Below are 18,965 nucleotides of genomic sequence, written 5' to 3' on the forward strand. Positions count from 1 at the left end.
GTGTTCTCTCATTTAATCCTCACAACTCTGGTGGAGTAGGTGGTGGTATGCTAATTTGACAGATTAAGAAATGGAGTCTCACTAATAAGTAACTTGCCTTGAGGCTGAGATTTCATCTTCCCTGGTGTCCTTACTCTTAACTAGAACCCTAGACTGCCTCCCCATCCTGAGGGAACTTGACGTAGTAAGCATTCTTATCATTATGGAATGCTTTGGGTTCAGTAACGTATTTAGAGTAAAATTAACAAGGTATGTAAACACCATAATTAACCTATCGAATGTCTATTGTCATCAGTTCAGAATCTTTTTTTTTCTTTTTCTTTTTTTTTTTTTTTGATAAGCATTTTCTTTCTTTCCATATAGTTTGTGGAGAAGTTTCTGTTGGAGAGGAAGAAGGTGAAGGAGAAACTGGTTGGATTGAAGGCGCTGCAATCCTCTTGTCAGTAGTGTGTGTGGTATTAGTAACAGCTTTCAATGACTGGAGTAAGGAAAAACAGTTTAGAGGTTTGCAGAGTCGAATTGAACAAGAACAGAAGTTCACAGTCATCAGGGGTGGTCAGGTCATTCAGATACCTGTAGCTGACATTACTGTTGGAGATATTGCTCAGGTGAAATATGGTAAGTAAAAAATGAGCAATACCTCTTAACGCTAGAGGTAAAGTTACTGTAATCTTGTTTATAATTTAGCATACCATTGCTTTTTGTTTTAGGTGATCTTCTTCCAGCTGATGGCATACTGATTCAAGGCAATGATCTTAAAATTGATGAAAGCTCATTGACTGGTGAATCTGATCATGTTAAGAAGTCTTTAGATAAGGATCCCTTACTTCTATCAGGTGTGAACTTCTTTCCTATCTTTGCACTTTTTTCTCTTCCACAACTATAACCCGTTGTCAGCAAACATAGTTTCCCTAACAGCCTACAATGTGAAGGATTCTGTATTTTATGTTAGCTTCTACCCTTACAATCCTTAGGGACCTTTTTTTTTTTTTTTTAAGTTGGCAGAGATATTAGAGATCTTTGAATCCAGAGCCCTATTTTACAAATTGAGGAGCCTAAGTCAAAAAAAAAAAACAAAAACACAAAAAACCAAGAGTTTTTGAGTCAGTATTAGTGTAATGATAAAACTAAAATATAAGCCTAATGATTTCTACTTTTCTATTTTTCTGTCTTAACGTTTATTCTTAAGGCCTGTTGATATATAAAATTAAAGAATGATTGTTTTTAAAGCAAATCAATGAATTCCCTATGATGAACTACCAAGGAGAGATTTTTGGGTTTTTTTGTTTGTTTTTGTCTTTAAGAACTGATAAAATCCTTAAAATTTACTAATCCGACTCCTTCATTTAACTGCTGAGGAATAAATCTGAGACATAAATTATTTATCAAAGATTACATGACTAATCAACAGTAGGCCTGGCAGTGGCACCACATCTACTGGGGAGGATTGAATTTGCACATAGGTGAGACATGTTCTGAGAACAAAGAACAGGATTTGTACAGGTGAGGGTACTGTTTGAAATGGGGAGGTAGCTGTCTAGCTGGGAGGCTCTTGTAACAGTAACTGGTAGCTTGACCTGCAGTTAATCGGAAATGAAAGGGAAGAGATGGTGGGAAAATACTGCGCGGCCTTCTAAAATGCCGAATGAGAAGAAGCCAGAATACCACAACTTGATTCCAACAGCACTGCCAGTACTTTACGTTTGATTTCCAGGTTTTTACTCTTAATTTTCTAGGATTTGTTATAGAATTTACAAAATTGCCTCTAAGACCGTTGTTTACATATGTTTGTTAGACTTAATTATACCAGAGTTTGGAGCAAGCAGAATGTTGCCTTTTTGTCTTCTATTACCATTTTCAGATGTTAATAGAATGCTAACATTTTATACATTGTAAGGAGATTTATGCTGATTTAACTATAATAACATGGTAGCTGTAATTGTTCAGTTCTTCTCTCTGAACTTTATATTTTAATTGAACATGGTTTTACTGAAACCAAAGTCAAGCCTGTGACAAGTTAAGTCAGAGTCACAACTTTTGAGCATATACTTCAGTCTAACTATTAACCTTTTTAAGATTTAATATGTGCCTAAAAAGGTTATTGCAAAACATCCCACCACTAAAAATCAGAGTAATTACATAAGCACCATTATTAAAGGGTAGAGGTCCCAATTACAATACAGACTTATTTCTTCAGAAAAATCTTGGGATTTGTACACCTTTAAAATTTTGCACTACCAAGAACATCCTATTTGGTTTTTTCTTTACATGGGTATACTTGTAATTCATTCTAAGTAGACATATCTTAGATATAGAAATATGATGTATTTAAGTACAACGTATACTTACTTTACTTATTCCTTGCCATAGTTTTGAGAAACTGTAATTGTTAACCAGATAAAATCTATAATCTTTCCAAGGAGGGGAAGGCAATCTAATTATATCTTAACCACCATGGGCTGTCTGGGCCATGGTATTTGGCAAACTGAGGTGGTATTCTCTTGCCTTTTTGCCATATATACTGCAGGGACTTTTATGTGCATCTAGCTTATTTACAAAGTGCTTAGCTCTTCAGGTTGATGTCCTTTAACTGAACTTTGGTCCTTTTCTATTTTAACAGAGATTGCTAGTAAGCTTTATGTAGACTCAGGTCCCTGACACATCAAGTGTACTGCAAGAACTCTGTAAATTTTCCATGGTTAAGAAAAGACTGAAATAACTTTGCCGAGTCTCTTATCGTAATGTGGGTGGGAAAGTTTTTCTGCATTTATTTCCCTATTCCAAAAATGTACTAAAAAACATAAAATGCATTTATTTTTAAATGTATTCTCATGATGCCTTTTCTCACTGCTGTTCTTGGCTTTTTAAATTTAGATTTTTAAAAGCAGTTATTCAGTTAGCAGTGGGGATATGACCAGAACAAAAACTGTTTACTTTGCCTGAGCACATTAACCGCCAGCATCTGATTACCTGTGGTAAGGAGGAATAGAACGTAAAAAAATGGAAATCTACCAAAAGCCAGAATCGTTAAAAGAAATTGCCTTTTACATGTAGAAGTTGCTCAATATTGTTTCACTATCCTGAATTTCATTTCTTGTTTTCTTTGCCTTTTCACTGACAGAAGGGCTAATAATTAGTGAAATATTCAGAATATAGATTTTTAAAAGCAAGAAAATCAGGGGCACCTGGGTGGTTCAGTTGGTTAAGCATCCGTCTCTTGATCTCAGCTCAGGTCTTGATCTCAGGGTCATGAGTTCAGGCTCCGTGTTGGGCTCCATTCTGGGGCTGGGACCTACTTAAAACAACAACAACAAAATAAAAATAAAAGCAAGAAAATCAAAGGCCTCAAATATTCACATTGGATAAGTTCCCCAGTAATTAGTTGACAAATGTTAAGTTTTTAACTACTGGAATAAGTACATATGCTTTATGACTTTATTTAGCAAATAACCTTTGTGTATTGATTTGGTAGATAAGATGGTGGTAGGGGCAACAGAACCTGTCCCCTATATGGTTGTAACCTAGGAGATCAAATAAACGTGATAATGGTAAAGAAGACTTTATTGAGAGTTTAGAAAAAAGAGTTGCTTTTGAAAGCCACTTAAAATTCACAAAAATACAACAGTAGAGAAACGGGAAGCCTTTTAATTAGGAAAGGTGCAGAGATGTGGATGTACAAGTTGGAGAATGGTCAGCAAACTTGTCGGCATTGTATTAAAAGAAGAATATGCCCCTTGCCCCCTCACCGAGCTGGATTGAATCTTTGTCTTGACACTTAATTGTTGTGTAACCTTGGGCAAATGTTAAGAAAATAAGAAAAAATAATGCCTACCAACTTGCAAGATTGTTGTAAGGGACAGTCAGAATACAATCAGCGTTCCCATTTCTGTACCATAGCTCTCTGTCATGGAATTTTATGTTAGAGAAGTGGGTGAAAAGTTTGAAGGGTTGGTTGATCTCAAGGTTAAGACTTTGGACTTAATCCATTCAGCAGTGTAGAATCAGAGGTTTTTGAGCCATGAGACGCTTGTGAGAAAATTCACATTTTAGGAAGATTAAAACTGATGTAGGACAAACTGGAAAGACAGACTAGCTAGGAGGCTGTTGCAGTGATCTAGGCTGGCTGGGATGAAAGCTGGTTTAGGTAGAGATTTGGGTTTGGGTGTGGTAAATGGGGCATTTGGTTATAAAGAACATTCTTTTTTTTAAGCAATGTGTTTCTCAGAAATGTCAATGATGATGGTAATAAAATTAATGTGCATTCTTTGAACCCCCCCCCAAATTCCAGGCAGTGTGCAAAGGCACTTTACATTTGTACCTTTATTTGAGTCTCATTGTTTTTATTAAAGGTAGGTACTGTTATCCTCATTTTATGGGTGAGGAGTTGAGATGTGATAATTTGCCCAATATCGCATGGTAAATGGTGTGAGCTTTGAATTCAGATGAGATGGATTACAGAGTTAAAACCTTCAGCATAAGAATTTAGGTCTTACTGAATTTATCTTATTAAGTACTGGATATTAAAGACAATATGACTAAGTTTGAAATTTGAAGGTAGGAGGAAAAAAGCCATAACAATTTAAAAAAAACAGATTTTCTGTTGCTGTAGGTACTCATGTAATGGAAGGCTCTGGAAGAATGGTCGTTACTGCTGTAGGTGTTAATTCTCAAACTGGAATTATCTTTACCTTACTTGGAGCTGGAGGTGAAGAGGAAGAAAAGAAAGACGAAAAGAAAAAGGAAAAGAAAAGTAAGATCAGCAATTTTCTCTGAGAATGGGTATTTGGAAATACAGCACCTGGTTGTAAGAACTGGCACAGAAAAATACACTTCTTTTATGAGGTTCTGATACGAAACGTTCTACAAAAAGTTAATATAGTACTCTCAAGTGGTAGAATTAATGGAGTCCTTTCCATTTCCCCATTTTTCTTGTAGACATCACAGTCCATCAAGGGCCTTTAGTGCATACATCAATCCCTTTTACTTAGCCAGACAAATTCAGCATCTCCTTGAACACCTGCATTAGCTTGCTTTATTCTGTTTAGTTTTAGCATCTTTCTGTTACCTGACCAGCAAAATGAATTAAACTCTCACTTCCGATTTGCTTATTTCTTCTGCTTCTTCAGTGGTAGCTTTCTTTGTCAGTCATATCACATTTTGGTCTCATTGAGCTTTTAATCTATTTCACGTTTTCTACTATTCACATTTCCCCGTCTGTACTTAAGTAGTTGGTTTCTGGACATGAAGACTTTACGTTGATACCCATTCTGTTTATTACATTTAGCCCAAAGTATTAGATACCAAGATTTTAGAAATTTGATCTTGACCCATTGTACCTGCTGTCCCTACAAGTTGAGCTATCCTCAGCAAAAATTGATAACCATAGTTTAGCCACAAGGATCTTACCAGAACTGTCATAGGTAGGTAGGGAGACTGCTGAGAATTACTTAGCTTGGAGGCATGTTACTTTTTTTTTTTTTTTAAGATTTATTTATTTATTTGGGCAGGGGAGACAGCGAGCAAGGGAACACAAGCAGGGGGAGTGGCAGAGGCAGAAGCTGGCTTCCCACGGAGCAGGGAGCCCAGTGCGGGGCTCGATCCCAGGACCCCGGGGAGTCCCTCAATGACTGAGCCACCCAGGTGCCCCTGGCTTGTTACTTTTTTTAAAAAAGCCTTCCCCACCCTGCTTCTAAGTATCTGCTATATCACCCTTTTCTCCTGCTCAGGTTGGCACCTCCAGAGTTCTTTCTCTTTAGGGTGACAGCAGTTTACTGTGGTTTAACCACTTGGATTTACTTAATTTTACTTAGGAGAATAAGCCCCTATTTCTCTCCTACACATACGTATTTTGAGATCTTCTAAAATAAAAACCTTCCTAAAATCTTGGTTTGCTATAACTACAACCATGTTTTTAATATTTGGATGTTTTATTATTTGGGGTTTTGTCTTCAGTTGCAAAATTTTTAGTTTAAACAAAAATGTATTTGAACAGTTCTGACTGCAAGTTGAAGGTAGCAAGACCCCCATTCTAAGTTCTCCTGTTCCAGTCCTTACAGTAGCCCTCCACGTGCCTCCTTAGGTTTCTTAAGGTGGAGTGGAAGGCAATTTGAAAACCAGTAATAATGATACCACTTACTGAATGCTATGTGCATTATCTCCTTAATCCTTAAAACCCTAGGACATAAAGATGAGTAACCTGAGGCTTATGGAGATTATGTACTTGCTCCAGGTCAAAGATCTAGTAAGTGGCAGATCAGACCTGCTTGTTTAGCTCAAGAGTCTGTATGCTTAATCATACACTGCACTGCATTCTAATTTATAGGAGTTAAGGTCAATGGACCCTATTTACTTATTTTTGTAAGGAGGGTTTGCATCATGACTTTATTCTTGTTGACCCCACAGTGTCTTTTCTAACAAGCACTATTTTTTCTAAGGTCTTATACCTCTGTTTTTATTAATACAGTAAAAAATATTCCCAGGAATGAACATCTAACTCATTGTCTATCATTTTTGATTCTTAGGGTTGTGTTTTTGTTTTGTTTTGTTTTTTTTCTTCCTAGAATGGGGCATTTTCCATCTGTGGACTCCAGCCTTCTCTCATTCCCTTGACTGCTTTGGCCGTTACCCAGAAGCAGTTCAGGGTAATCTTTCTCATTTCCTTCCTAGTCTAGAATGTAGCTGTCTGGTTCCTCTGAACTCAGATCCTATTGAAAGTAGCTAGATAGTCTCTTCCTTTCTCGTCATCTATCTTGAACATCTGTTCCTTCTTGACTCTGTTCCATGTTTCCCAGTTTGAAGATAGCTCTTCGAGATAGAGAAGGTGGAAGAAGGATTAGCTCTGCTTCCTCTTTCTCATTTTCAGTATTACACTGCCTGCTCCAAACAATAGACTCAGTCCCTCCTTGATTACTTTATTGCTTTAGACATTCCCATCTTTGTTTTCTCCAAATTGAAAACTAATTTGGTGAATTATCTTAACTGGTAGTCCTACTGGCCCGTTCTTTACATTCATATTCTAATTTTACTGACTTGCCTCTCCTGTCTTCCCAACATCCTGTGTGCCTGTTGTCTTCGTGACATTTCTCCATTCTTAGAATTACATGTGTATTTAGTTTGAGAACCTCTTGTACCATATTTGGGTTCATTACAGCATATGCAGGAGTAAAGTCTTATGGAGAAATCAAACAAATACTGATGCCCCAAATTATTTTGGAGTATTTCCCCTGGTGAAGACCTGGGGAATGATTGACCCAGCAGGTCATTACAAGCCAAATGCTTTCTAATCTATACAAGTACACACCATTGTGTAACAATTCTGTTAAGAAATGTGAACTACCTCTGCATAATTTAGCATGGCTGTCTTTATTTCTTTTGGAAAGCTTTAATTCCCATTTTGTTCCTACAGATAAGAAACAAGATGGAGCTATTGAGAATCGCAACAAAGGTAAGTTCACAAGGATAAAAAGTACAGTTAGCTTGTTTTCATTATATCCAAAAATATATCTACTGTGTACTGTATTCATCCAAAAGTAGGATACATGTAGCAAGGGAAATCAACAGTTTATGTTAACTTGGGTTAACCTCTCTTCCTGCCAGTGCCTTAGTCGTGCTGCCTTTACAATGGCAATAAGATTTTTAACTATGATTTGTGGTAGTAAGCTAAGAAAAATCCAGATTGTAGGTAACTTTCAACTTCAGCACTTGAACTGTTTTAACATTGGTTACTATATCATTGCTAGGAAAAATGTGTAAGAAACAAAGTATAAAACTTAAATGGTTTTTTGCATTTATTTAGGTCTGTAAACATATGTACATTTTTCTATATGGTTTACACATAATGTTCTATTATTGTCATAAGTGGGAGGGATTTATAGTGTTTGGAAATGAATCTTATCAAACACAACATGGGGGAAGAGAAGTGATTTGGTATTAGTTCTTAGTTTAAGGATCCCATGTTTCTTCTTCTGCCTCATCCCTATTACCTGGCACAACATTCTTAAATGTCTGGTTTGAAGATTCACAACCTATTGTCACTATTGTCTTATTTTCTCTGGCTAGACATAGACCCATGCACACACAAAGCTGAATGTTTAAAGCTTTTCTAGTTTCTATAAGAAACTGATTTGTTTCAAAAATTGTTTCAAAATATTAATAGTTTTTGTGTGCCTTTAAAAATGTAGTGAGGTTTTATTTGCTCTTACACATAGCAAAAGCCCAGGATGGTGCAGCCATGGAAATGCAGCCTTTGAAGAGTGAAGAAGGTGGAGATGGTGATGAAAAAGACAAAAAGAAAGCAAATTTGCCAAAAAAGGAAAAATCTGTCTTACAAGGGAAACTTACAAAGCTGGCTGTTCAGATTGGCAAAGCAGGTATGATATACAGAAGAAAATAAGGTTTTGCTTTTAAAATATGCTAACCTTCTGCTTGAAAATGGTCTTTTGACCCACTTAAGGCTGCAAATTGTTGCTTTGTGAGTGGAAGGGGGTTTAAAAATACTTTCCGTTTTATCCACAGTATACCAGGTCTTTGAGTTATTGCAGATCATCATGATACTATTGCAACTTAGGGACTCTAATCCCCAGTATACGTGGTAGGAACTAACTAATAAGTGGTCAGGTTAGGATTAGTGCCAAAGACTGCCCAGTTCACAAGCCCATACGCTCATCTCTGAATTTCTCAGGATTTCTGGGACCAGTAGAGAGTGCTAGCAGTGTGGGTACTCAGAGCAGATTACCCACTATATTTTATTTTATTTTTTCAAAAGAATGATTGATTGATTGAGAGATGGAGAGAGAATGTATGTGAGTGAGGGGAGGGGCAGAGGGAGAGGAGGAGGAAGGGAATCCTCAAGCAGACTCCCTGCTGAACGCAGAGCCTAATGCAGGGCTCAGTCTCAGGACCCTGAGATCATGACTTGAGCCAAAGTCAAGTGCCAGACACTTAATCAACTATAAGCCACCCAGGTGCCCCCCAACTATATTTTAATAAAAAGAAATTTCACCACACATTTTGCTCATCTTTTTACTGACTATGAAGAAAATTAGGTATATGTTTTTCTAAAAATTACCATTTACTTAAATTGAAATGCTTAGTTAGAGCACCATCCTGGTGAGGCCAAAGTTACCAAATTGCTATCCTCACTAGAAAACACCTGTTAATAAAACTAGAGTGGAGAAAAGAAGCAGAAGCAGAGCTCTTAGCTAAAAACAGAGCATGCCCTCCAGTATTATCATCCATGTGAAAGAACACGTGGATAAATCAGCATATACTATTAAAATTGCTTAAATTATGTAATTCTACTTCTTAGGAGTATGTTGGAAAAAGTGAGGTTTTGCTTCTGTTCTGAATAAGTTTATCCAATAGCAAATACTCGCTTTTTGTAATATATAGCCAAAGGGTAATACTGCCTCAGTGTTGGGGAAAAGGGTGGATTTAAGATGGTTAGATTATTAGGTGCAGATACGTGGATTTGTCTTATTTTTCAGTACTCATTTGTAATAGGCTAACAAGTAAACAAAACAGGTAAATGGTTTGTAAAACATGAAGCACTAAGGATAGATGAAAAAACAATTGAGAAAATTCATTTTTTTAGTAAAAGACATAGGGTTGAATATTTAATTCCAAGTCTCCCCATTGATCAGATTTTTACCGTCTTCTCTTTCAACAGTAAGCAGTTGCCAATGTATAAAGTACCCACTTAACTCTAAGCTTTTGGTATTTTCCTTGTCGTTGCCTATTATTTTGTCTTAGCTTTAGTAGAAGGCGGAAGATAAAATTAGGTCTAGGAAAGAATCATAAACACTTTCCTACCAGTTCTCCTGGGGACAGGGCTATACTTGGAAGCAGAAATTAAATCTGACAATGCCAAACGATGAGTTAGGTGCAGTTAAAAAAAAAAAAAGAGATAACAGTTTCTCAGAGAAATTTAAGTATTCTCAAACCAGTGGTAATTTCTTGTGGTGGCTAATATGTAACTGACAATGGGGAGTGTCTGGACTACTGAAATAACGACATTTTTTCCTTTTCCTTTTTCTTTTTTTTTTTAATATACTGAAAGGTTTGTTGATGTCTGCCATCACAGTTATCATTCTAGTATTATATTTTGTCATTGATACCTTCTGGGTTCAGAAGAGACCATGGCTTGCGGAGTGCACACCGATTTATATACAATATTTTGTGAAGTTCTTCATTATTGGAGTTACAGTTCTAGTGGTTGCGGTACCAGAGGGTCTTCCCCTTGCCGTCACTATCTCCCTGGCTTACTCAGTCAAGGTAAGCAGAAAAGGGTTAAGTCGATTTACTAAGTTTAAAGCTTTCATTGGTAGAGAAAATTCACACCTGTGGTGACTCTTTTCTTTCTGGTTCTGAAAGGAGTTTTCCAGAAATTTATAGTTAGTTCCCTTTAGAAATGCTGTCACAGCGCCCCCACCCCCCACCCCCCAATCCCCCCAAGTTGAAGGTCTCTATACATCACGATGTATATATACATTTCCTCACAGGGCAGCCTTGACACAAAACCGAGCACAACCCCGCGAAGCAAAGTTCTAGCTTAATTTTCACTGTTACATGGTAGTTATGTTGCAAGTCACATCACCTCCCTTTTCTCCATCTGTAAAATTAAAGTAAGAATGTGTGTCATTGACCTGTGGGAAAACACCATAGAGGCTTCTCTCAAGTTGAACCTTCTCGGCCCTCCTCGTTTGCACTCTTCTACCCTCATCACAACACAGCCCAGCTTCCACACAGTAAGCAGACTCCTGTTTCTGAAATAGAATTCAGCTATATTATTTCCTTACATCATACTGAGAAAAAATCCAAGCTCCCCGTGGCCTGCAGGGTCCGGCCAGTGTGGCCCTGCCGACCTCTTGGTGCTCCTCTGGTCCAGCCTCACCAGCCCTCCCGTAGTTTGTCACATAATCCAGGGCCCACTCACTCTTGCTGTAAATCGCCTGCTCTTACTCTACTCAGTCTCTTCCAGTGTCACCTGTAGTAGTTGACGCCTTTGCTCACTACTGCTTTTGTAATCTGGTTGAAGGTTACTAATTTATTTTAATTAATTTTAGATCTTATATGGAAAAGGTGAATTGGATTTTTAAAAAGGTTTAGCTTGGGCAACTTTGACCTTTCAAAATGGCTTTGCAGGTAAAATTATACTTAATGGGAAGAATGCGGCTCTTGTCAATTTTCTGGTGTTAAATTAGCTATTCTTAAGTAGTATTGCTGATGGTGATGAGCAATATAAATAGTCACGGTTTCTGCTGGAGTTCTCTGATCCTTAGTATTCCAACATATTTTACAATAAACCCGTCAAGATAAGAATATTTTTTGCTTACTGTTTGAGTTTATTTTCTTTTCAGGCATTTAACATCTTTCATTTCAAATGATAAATGTTTCAATGTGATGAAATACAGTGCAGTCACCTATTTGGTTTTTTTTTTTTTTTGAAGTTTTGAAATAATTAGAAATAAGTTTTAGACACATCATTTTATCAGTACTGTCAGTTCATCTTGAGTAGTCATCAATAACATTAATTTTTCAATTGATCAAAAAGATACAGGCAGAATTAATTTACATTACTAGAAAATGAGTAAGAGCATTTTAACTACTGTTCTGCTTTTATTAAATATTTAGACTGAATGTTACCAATTAAGTTCTTTTTCATGGAGGTGTGTAGTCTTTCTGGATCCTTTATTAGTACTTTGTGAAATTGAGCACCTGTTTTTTCACTGTAGAACTTCATTCTTTTATCTTCAATATTCATGCAAATCACACGTAATTTGGGAGTTACACCTCTTCTGCATATTTATTTCTTCAAAGAACCAATTTTTGCAGTATCTTGCATATCAGTAGTCACAGAATACACATTGTAAAATAGCTCTTGTCATTTTTAACTCATTCTACATTTTTGAAAATGAATTATCAAGCATTTTAACTTAAATGCCTTTTGGGGCTACTGTGAAAACTCTTAGTTTTTTTTTGAAACTGTTTTGTTCTTGTAAATAAGAGGAAGAGATTATCCTAAGGATGAGAATGCCAGGTGTAGCAGCATATGGAAGAGATAAAAATGACCCATTCTGGTTTTGATACATTATCTCAGTCTATCAGAGTCAAAAAGAAAAAATCAGACAAGCCCACAAGCTCTGCATTTTAACTGATAAAGCTACTTTTTCCTTGGTGATTTGTTTTCCACTTTATAAGGAGACATAATCCTTAAATGTCATATACTTTTACAATGCTGTAAGTACCTCTGTACTTGGAATACAGATTGTCATTACTCTTACATAATGTGAAGACACTTCACAGAGGCTGTTGGAGGCATATAGTCAACATGATTTGCATATGAGTGCAGGTATCTGTATTCATTTACTAGATTATATTATGCATTGGTAAAAAAAAAAAAAATAACTACAGAAAGCTAGTATACCCCTTTAGCTTATTCAAATAGGTCAAATATACTAAAATTCTTCCAGTATTAAATTAATGCTTTATACTGTATATAGCTGGGAGTTTAGTTCTTAATTTAAAGCACTTTACAATTTTATATAATGAGTAGTTTTGTATGTAGCTTAACTAGGTGTTTTTGTTTTGTTTTTTTGTTTTCGTCACCATAGAAAATGATGAAAGATAATAACTTAGTAAGGCATCTGGACGCTTGTGAAACCATGGGAAATGCTACAGCTATTTGTTCAGATAAAACAGGGACATTGACAATGAACAGAATGACGGTTGTTCAAGCTTACATAAATGAAAAACACTATAAAAAGATTCCTGAACCAGAAGCCATTCCACCAAATATTTTGTCCCATCTTGTAACAGGAATTTCTGTGAATTGTGCTTATACATCAAAAATATTGGTAAGGTTTCTTTAATAATTTATATATGAAAATTAATTTTTAAATGTGTAATAATAGACTGTATGTAGCTCTTCAGACCTACCCTTATTGGAGAACTGGATGTGTTAAATTTTTAAAAGTCATATAGTCAGATAATGTATGTAAGTTTCTTTAATACAATTTGCATTACAAGAAAGACCTGTTGATCAACTTATACCTTGTTCACTTGCATTTTCCTCCTCCTATATTTTGAATTTCCCATATTTAGAAACTCTCAAGCCTTATAACATGTTCTTAATTTTAAATTCTTATTAAGCATATTTTGTGAAAGACCAGGCTATCTTACTGTAGAAAGTCAACTCTCAATTTTCTAGAGAAAATTTTGAAGCCAGATTTCAACTTAAATGAATATGTTCTTATATGTGCTTGCTATATGTTCTGTTTGGTTACTCAGTAGATCCTACCAATGAAGTCAAGACTTTTTGAAACTAACTCAATAAAGTAATTCTAGACTTTCTGCTGCCTTAGAATAAAATATTTTTAACTTTGCAAGTTAAAAGTCTTAACTTGCAACATAAAGTGTGGAATTGCTTAAGTTGATAGGTGTTCTGGTGATTTATGGATGAAGGCCATGAGCAGAATTAATATTACAACTTGTCTAGTGAAAATACGCATGAATTGGATTATTATACTGAAAAGTTATGGGATCCTGGTTCTAGATCTAGCTTTGCCTTTTACTAGCTGAAAGTCTGAGCTTTACTTTCTTCAGTTGTTAAGTAAAGATGATCACATCTGGCCTTATTACTACAGTGATAATTATATATAAGGTGGTATTTGTGAAGATACGATGAAGGAAGTAAAGCTTTTATATACATATATTTAAGGCAGCAGTGCTTTAAGTTTAAAAACTTGTATAGAAGATTTAATTTTGAATTATTTAAATGTTCAATGAAAACAGGAAGAGAAAAGGAAAGGAATTAAAATTTATTAAATCTCACTATGTGTCAGGAACCAACTTTAAACTTTACATGCCTTATCTCACTTAATTCTTGGGTCATAAGTGCACCTGTTTTCCAGTTGCTGAAGCCAAGGACCACAGCAGTGGGGTAACTTGCCAAAAATTCACATAGCTAGTAACTGGCAGGGCTGAGGTTGGAATCCATGCCATTCTCGCCTCCGAGATCCTTCCTACCGTACCTTTTTGTGTCCCTCTTTGAAATGCTGATATTACTAGAAGTTTCCTATGTAGTTTTGTTTTAGAATGTCGCATTCTATTTTACATTATAAGTTAAACTGTCATAGAGAAACAAGATGATACTAGCTTCTAAACCTTTTTCTCTTATAGCCACCAGAGAAAGAGGGTGGATTACCTCGTCATGTTGGTAATAAAACTGAATGTGCCTTGTTGGGACTTCTTTTGGATTTAAAACGAGATTATCAGGATGTTAGAAATGAAATACCAGAAGAAGCACTGTACAAAGTCTACACCTTCAATTCTGTTAGGAAGTCCATGAGTACTGTCCTGAAAAATTCAGATGGAAGTTATCGAATATTCAGCAAGGGTGCATCTGAGATAATTCTGAAAAAGTAAGAGTAAAATGCTTAGATGAATAAATTGCTCACTATAGTTGCTTTATGGAATACCTACTGTGTTGTTATTGTTGCTATTTCCTTTTTTGTGAACATCAGGCATTTGATAGGACCTCAGAGCTTTTCAGTATATTTTAATGGTATCTAGATATTTGCCCATGGTATTCTGCCATTTTTGTACTTCTGCTTCTTTTATTTCATAGTATTTTGCTGTAGGGAAAATGTGCCCATTACATTCAGTCTGGTAGACTTAATAAAGTAAACCTTGATCTTTGCTTTTGGACATGTTGACTCCGTTGTTATAGAGGATTATGAGAAATAACGGCCTCCTGGGAAGAAAAACCCATGTCTAGATCTTCAATGCCACATTGTAGATAGTGAGCTCAGAAAATGTGATGAATGAATTTCAGATAAGTTCTTAGAGTAGCAGAGCATTCACCCTAGATCTTAAGAATTCTCCTTTTATATCAGAGTGAGGTTTTAGGTCTGTGCTGCTGCACTGGGATACTTAAATATTTCCTGTCATTTTAAGTGGTCGTTTTTCTCTTTTATCTGTCCTTTCACAGACGAGTAGTTTCAGTTTTGACATTATACACTTAGGTATAATTTCCCTAATGTTTGTTACTATAGGTGTTGAAATTATTTTGGTTTCCTTAATTCCAGTAGAGAATTTAAAAACACAATTTAAGAGCAGCCCATTGGAACTTGTAACATTTAAAGAATGTTTACTTTTAATTTGCTTATATGTAGCTTATAATCCAGTGTTATCTTGCTTGACAGATTATATTCTAACAGGTTTAAGAGACAGGTCTATAAATAAATTACTGAAATGGCAGCACATGACAGATGGTTACAGAGTTTTAAGATGAGATCATTGTCATATGAAAGATACGGCACTTCAGATAGGTTTTGGTATGAAGTGAGAACATCAAGGTGAAGGAAGCCACGTCAAAGGGAAGGAGGTGGGAATACACGGGCCATATTGGAGAGTTAGCAAGTCGCATGGTTCAGCTGGGTAGTCATGTGCCTTTGTGACACACAGGCCACACAGAGCCTCTTCCCTTTATTGAACCCTTGGTTATCTGTTGTCAGGGTGAAAGGTTAGAAATCTGTCTCATCCATGTCTTGCTGAATAGCAGATAGGTGATACAGGAGAGATTTTTGAATCAAAACCAAATCAAGCTTTTTGACCACCAGCTCGGTGACAGTGAAATAAAATGATGCATGTGAAATATCTAGCTTGCAGTCTGATAGGTAATAGTCCCACAGTAATATGTACATTTTGTTGTGGGGGCTCTTACACGTTAGGCTAAGCAGGAAAAATTAAGTGGGCAAGAGGATGTAACCGGAGTATTTTTTTCATCAGGTAGTAGAATGGCCAAATCTGTGATTGAAGATAATTCTTACATCAGGAAGTAAGGTGGGTTGGAGGGAAAGAAAGGATGGGCTGGAGACAGATAATTCATTTAAAAAGCTATTACACTAGCTCTAGCTTAAAGTAGGAGCCAGGAGAAGGCAGCAGCAGGGGGAACAGCAAGGAGAGGCAACATTTAGGAGGCTGTTAAGAGGCCCAGTTTCGGGACTTAGGAGCTGATACTGTAGAGGTGATGCAGAAAAAGGAAGTGTTCAGGTGAGACTTTTAGATTTACATTGGAATTGTTGGGGCTGATGTTGATGTTGAGGAGGCAGCGTTTAGACTTGCACGCAGTAGATCTAAGGTGTCGCTACAGCATCCAAATGGAGCTCCTCAGCAGTGATGGTGAGCTTTGGAAAATCACCAAAACAGAAGTTGTGCCCAGACGCAGGAGGAGGCGGCCTCACCAAGGGAGAGGAGCAGAGAAAGGAGTCATGAAAAAGAAAGTTTAACTAGAGAAGTACATAGTGTGACTTTTATTTACTACATAACTGAAATGTTGGTAGTTAGTATCACTGAAAAGTAAAACTATTTTGGCATTCTCTCTCTCATTTCAGTAGAATGCTTACTTTAACAGTAAGTTTTTTTCTTTCATGGTTAAAACAATGTAGGTGGTGAAACAGCATCTCAGGTAAGGGGTTGATTAAACTTGACTTTTTACTTTAAAAGAAGACTACTTGTGAATTTTGTGTTCAAGTTAATGCCTAATTCTGTACCAGAATGGACAGGTGTGTAGTTTATTCTCCTCTGCCACTAGGGGTTCTTTGTGAAAATTTAAAAGCATTGCATTTCCAAGAGAGAAGGTTTAGAGACTATCTAGAGTAACTGATAAAGTGGAGAACTATAAAGTGAGAACCATAAAAAGTAGAACTGTTGTATAAAGGGGAGGGTAAAAAGCCAATGTGATTTAAGTCTGTGGAAATGCAACATATGTGATCCTCTAAATTCCAGATGTCAGATCCCATGATTTCTAGCCCTTCCAGTTCACTTAAATGGCACTAACCATTATTTTTGTTACTTACTGATGTTTGGATTCAACATTTCCTTTTAGGTGTTTCAAAATCTTGAGTGCTAATGGTGAGGCAAAAGTATTCAGACCAAGGGACCGTGATGATATTGTAAAAACAGTGATTGAACCAATGGCATCAGAAGGCTTGAGAACCATATGTCTTGCATTCAGAGATTTCCCAGCGGGAGAACCTGAACCAGAGTGGGATAATGAAAATGATATTGTCACCGGTCTTACGTGCATTGCTGTTGTGGGGATTGAAGACCCTGTGAGACCTGAGGTGGTGAAACGTTCTGTGCTTTTTCATGTGCAGATTCTCTTAACCCTAGGGGATCCAGGCACTGACTGGAACCAGCTTTCTAGTAACATTCTTGGTGTTTGTGATTTTCTTTCTTTTTTCCTGCGTGAATCCAAGACAGGTGAAAAAATAGTGCTTGCGATGTATATGCTACTTATTGACGGTTTTTAATTAGACCGCTTCTCTTTGGGATCTTACGTACTTGACAGCACCATAACCTAGCACAGTGCCTTGAGCTGCGTAGGTTTTTCAGTTGATATTTGTATTAAATTCCAGATGCATTAAGTTATTTGTTTTCATGGTCTCTAGACCACCACTGTTGAGTAGAACTTTCTTGTGATGATAGTTTTCTCTATGTTGTTCCCACAGTAGCTCCTCCCCACATGTGACTACTGAGGTTTTGAAGCGTGGCTAGTACAACTGAAAAACGGAATTTTTAGATTTAATTTGAATTTAAACATCCTGTTACCTTATTTGACAGCATGCAACTATACACTTTGCTTTTTCTCTTTAAGTCCTTTATTTTAAAGTTTGTTTAGCACCTGTGTGCCAAGCATTATACTAGGGTATATTCCCTGGCCTCAAAGAAGTCATTCTTGGGTGGGAATGGACAAACATGTAAATATAACTCAGGATGTTAGTACATTGTTAGATTTATCCGGAGCATGTTATATGGGCACAGAACATGAGCCCCCAACTTTGTTTAAAGCAATAGCATCTTTTTAATTAATTCTTACTGTGTGCCAGATAACTATGCCAACTGCCTTACATGTGTTATTTCATTTAATATTCACCTCTGTGACTTACTACTCTCACTTAACAGGTGAAAAAAAATCGAGGTGTATAGAGGTTAGCTCTAGACCATAGAACTAATCAAATCTGGTTTTGTCTAAAGCATGTGTACTTAAAAGACGCTATGCTCTGTTAATCACTGAAGGGGTCAGGTAAGACTTCTGGGAGGTTAATTACCTGATCTGAGTCTTAACGGATGCGGTGTTAGCTGGACCTCAAGGGACAGGTGTAAGCACATTCTGAGCAAAGAAGCAACATGAGTAAAAGCACAAAGGCAAAAAAGCAGCTTTTGTTCAATGACTATCAGCTAATTGATTCAACACCCAATGTGTAGTACCAGGTACTTTTTTTAGGAACTGGAAATACTGCAGTAAGCAAAATAGTCATGCAGTTTATCTTCTAGAGAAGTAAGACAAACAGACAAAATGATAAATACTTGGACAGTATGCCAAGTGAAAATATATTCTCTAAGGAATAAGACTTGGTCCCTGCCCTCAGGGGCATTACATTCTGGCTGGCATATGGGGGGAGTTGGGAGGGTAATAACCAGCTATGACAATTACAAGTGTGAAAAGGGCTATAAAGGATATGCTCAGGGTGATGAAATTAGGTAACTTAGAGAGACCACATTAGGAGATCTCTGAAGATAAGACATTTGAATTGAGATCTGATAGCTGAAAGGGAGCCAAACATATTAATAGCTGCAAGAAGAATATTCCAGGCAAATGGAACAAAAAATTCAGAGAGAGGGCTGAGGATGAGAAAGTATTAGCTATTTATTTCAAAGATAGAAAGGAGGCTAATATGGCCGTAAGTGTGGACAAGAAGGGGCAGATAAGATTATCTTTGGTCTTACAAGACAATTAAGGTTCTGAATTTTATTCTAAAACTAGGTAGGACGTAATTAAAGAAATTCAGGCTGGGAAGTAACATAATTTGTGTTGTTAAAATACTGTTTTGGGTACTGTGTAAGAAATAGAACAAGGAAGCAAAGCAGGGAGGCCAGGAGATTATTGCAGTGATCCCAGG

The 18,965-nt window shown here is 36.7% G+C and overlaps 1 protein-coding gene across 7 annotated transcripts in view; it reads left to right on the forward strand.

Annotated features, from left to right (window-relative positions):
- ATP2B1 (ATPase plasma membrane Ca2+ transporting 1) overlaps positions 1-18,965 on the forward strand; it is a 126,355-nt gene that overhangs the window by 80,431 nt on the left and 26,959 nt on the right. For all 7 annotated transcript variants that reach the window (XR_004676128.1, XR_004676129.1, XM_034987859.1 and 4 more), the window contains exons 4-12: positions 364-618; positions 711-836; positions 4,610-4,750; positions 7,406-7,444; positions 8,208-8,369; positions 10,058-10,272; positions 12,612-12,854; positions 14,179-14,420; positions 16,889-17,126. Coding sequence is in view for 5 of the 7 variants with exons in the window: in XM_034987859.1 (XP_034843750.1) it covers positions 364-618; positions 711-836; positions 4,610-4,750; positions 7,406-7,444; positions 8,208-8,369; positions 10,058-10,272; positions 12,612-12,854; positions 14,179-14,420; positions 16,889-17,126 (1,661 nt within the window). In the remaining 2 variants the exon portion in view is untranslated. The remainder of the gene's footprint in view (positions 1-363; positions 619-710; positions 837-4,609; positions 4,751-7,405; positions 7,445-8,207; positions 8,370-10,057; positions 10,273-12,611; positions 12,855-14,178; positions 14,421-16,888; positions 17,127-18,965) is intronic.

This window comes from Mirounga leonina, unplaced genomic scaffold (genome assembly GCF_011800145.1).
Source record: "Mirounga leonina isolate KUSES-001 unplaced genomic scaffold, KU_Mleo_1.0 Mir_418, whole genome shotgun sequence".
NCBI lineage: Eukaryota > Metazoa > Chordata > Mammalia > Carnivora > Phocidae > Mirounga > Mirounga leonina.